Source organism: Pyrgilauda ruficollis, unplaced genomic scaffold, assembly GCF_017590135.1.
Source record: "Pyrgilauda ruficollis isolate IOZ18807 unplaced genomic scaffold, ASM1759013v1 scaffold161, whole genome shotgun sequence".
NCBI classification, from domain to species: domain Eukaryota; kingdom Metazoa; phylum Chordata; class Aves; order Passeriformes; family Passeridae; genus Pyrgilauda; species Pyrgilauda ruficollis.
The window spans coordinates 1,446,606-1,448,905 of record NW_024514876.1 but is presented as its reverse complement, the minus strand read 5'-3'; the positions used below and the strand labels follow the sequence as shown (position 1 = coordinate 1,448,905).

Here is a 2,300-nt window from a genome sequence, read left to right as displayed (position 1 = left end):
GGGGTGTTGGGGGTGGGGGTGCGGGGGCGACTGCGGCTCCTCTACCTGTGAGCGCCGTGTGCTGCTCTAAAAACAGCAGCAGCAGCAGCAGCAGAGCGGGGGCTGCGCTGGGGAGGGGGCACCCACAGCCCCCCCAGGGCTCTCTGCAGCCCCCCCGGGCTCTGTGCACCCACAGCCCCCCACCCGGGCTCTCTGCAGCCCCTCCCGGGGGTCTTGGGGGTCCGGCCCCCCCCCCCCAAATCTGTGGGGTGTGAATTAAAGCCTTGCACTGTTTGCAGCTCTGTGTCACCATTGTGGCTTTTGTCACCCAGTGAATGGAGGGGGTGTGGGGGTGGGGTCACCGTGAAGACCCCCCCCTCCCAGTGCTAAAGGGGGGTGTCCAGGCTCCTTGGGCCACTGGCCGTGGGTGGCACTGTCCCCCACCCCATGGTGGCACCGGCAGTTCCATCGACCTGGAGCATTTCTGTCTGCCCCCAGTGCCCCTCCAGCCCTGGGTTCATCCTCTGGGGTGGGACCCCCACATTTGGGGGCTGTCACCAGCCACGTCCTCTCTGTCACCAGCCACGTCCTCTCTGTCACCAGCCACCCCCACATGAGCCCTGTGGCACTGGCACCCCACTGATGGCCCCACAAGCACCCATTTGGGGGTCCCTACACCCCCAAACCCCTGTCCTGTGGTGGGGGGACCCCAATGTCCCTCTGAGGTCGGCGGCGTGGCCGCTGTGGGTGGCACTGGGCTGGCACGGAGGTGGCACGTGTCACCTCAGCGCCGTGGGGGACACAGGGAAAGGCCAGACGTGCCCAGGGCCGGTGCCAGGGCGGGTCCTGCCGGTGCCATCACGTTGCTGGCAGGGTCTGCCCCGCGTCCCCAAGGCGGGAAGGGGAGGGGACACACCCGTGGGTGCCACACACGTGTCCGAGGTGCCACCCCCCCCTCCCTGGCAGCGCTCGGTGCCAGCAGCTCATCCCAAAATAGCCCCAGCGGGGCCATAAAAGCGGGGCGGGCACGGGGTGGGGGGGAGTGAAAGAGGAACCATGGTGGGCCCTGGCGTGGTGGGGGGCTCCAGGGGGCTGCTCTCGGCCCGCCTGGGCTGCCGTGTGCAGGAGGAGGACGTGGGCAGGAGAGAAACCTTCAGCGCCGAGTGGCTGGACCTGGAGCTCAGCTCCCGGCCCGAGGACGGGTGAGGGGCACGGCCAGGGGGGTGCCAGGGGTCCCACGGGGGTGCCAGGGGTCCCACGGGGGTGTCAGGGGGTCCCAGATGGGTGCCAGGGGTCCCAGGAGAGTGCCAGGGGTCCCAGGGGGTTGCCAGGGGGTCCCAGGGGGGTCCCAGGGGTGCTGGGGGCACGGGGGGCACCAGGTGCTGGAGGATTTGGGGGGCTTTTTGTGGGGATTGAGGTAGTGGGGGGCTCCAAGGGTCCTGAAATGTGGGGTTTCCATGGGGTTGTGGAGGGCTCCGAGTGTCTCAAATTGTGGGGTCTCCATTTTGGGGTTTTGAGGGGCTCCAAGGGTCACAAAAAGATGGGGTTTCCATGGGTTTGTAGGGTGGCTCCAAAATTGGGGGTTTCCATGGGGGTTTGGGGCTGTAGGAGACTCCAAGGGGGCTGATGGGGATTTGGGCAGCCCGAGGGTCCCAAACTTTTCTGTTTCCATGGGGTTTTTGGGCTCAAAGTGTCCCAAATTAGGAGGTTTCCAGGGGGTCTTGGAGCTTTGGGGGTTTCCGAGGGTCCCTGTGAGGTCAGGAAAGATCCAGGGAGGTGTTGGGGGGGTATCCAAGAGAGATTGGGAAGGGTCTGGGAGAAGAACTGGGGGTCTTTATGGGGCTGGGGGAGCCGGGGTTCCACAGGGGGCCAGGAGAATCTGGGGGTCTCCAGAGCTTCCCATGGGGTTGAACGGGTCGGGGGGACATGGGGAGGGGTCTCTACGGGTCCTGGCGGGGTGGGGTGACCCCGAAGGGTCAGAGCAGGATGTGAGGGTCCGGCTGGCACCCCCACGAGTGCCCCGTGCCCAGGTGGTGCCGGCGGGAGGTGGACGCGCAGCGCCGGGAGACGCTGGAGCAGCGCGGGGCCGTGCGGGTGCTGGAGCAGCGCTCGCCCTGGGGGCTGCTGCGGGTGGGGGTCCTGGGCCAGCCCCTGACCCAGCACCTCCTGCCCTACGCCCGCAGCCTCCCCGTGCCCCTGTTCGCCCCCTCAGACCTCCGCGGTGCCAAGGGGGGGGTCCCCCGCACCCTCTCCCGCTCCCTCTCCCACGAAGCCCAGAGGGGCTGAGCGTGGCAGAGGGGCCGGGGGAGGTCGGGGTGGGG

The 2,300-nt window shown here is 68.1% G+C and overlaps 1 protein-coding gene across 1 annotated transcript; it reads left to right on the top strand.

Moving 5' to 3' along the window:
- Nucleotides 1-1,012: 1,012 nt before the first annotated feature.
- Nucleotides 1,013-2,294, top strand: LOC121351061 (titin-cap). Its single transcript, XM_041462917.1, has 2 exons — nt 1,013-1,181; nt 2,010-2,294. The coding sequence occupies exons 1-2, from the start codon at nt 1,036-1,038 to the stop codon at nt 2,263-2,265; spliced, it is 402 nt and encodes a 133-aa protein (XP_041318851.1). The 5' UTR covers nt 1,013-1,035; the 3' UTR covers nt 2,266-2,294.
- The last annotated feature ends 6 nt before the right edge of the window (nt 2,295-2,300 follow it).

Coding starts and splice junctions, on each gene's coding strand:
- LOC121351061 (XM_041462917.1), top strand. CDS start 1,036: ATGGTGGGCCCTGGCGTGGTGGGGGGCTCCAGGGGGCTGCTCTCGGCC. Junction 1,182..2,009: donor AGCTCCCGGCCCGAGGACGG/GTGAGGGGCACG, acceptor CCCCGTGCCCAG/GTGGTGCCGGCGGGAGGTGG.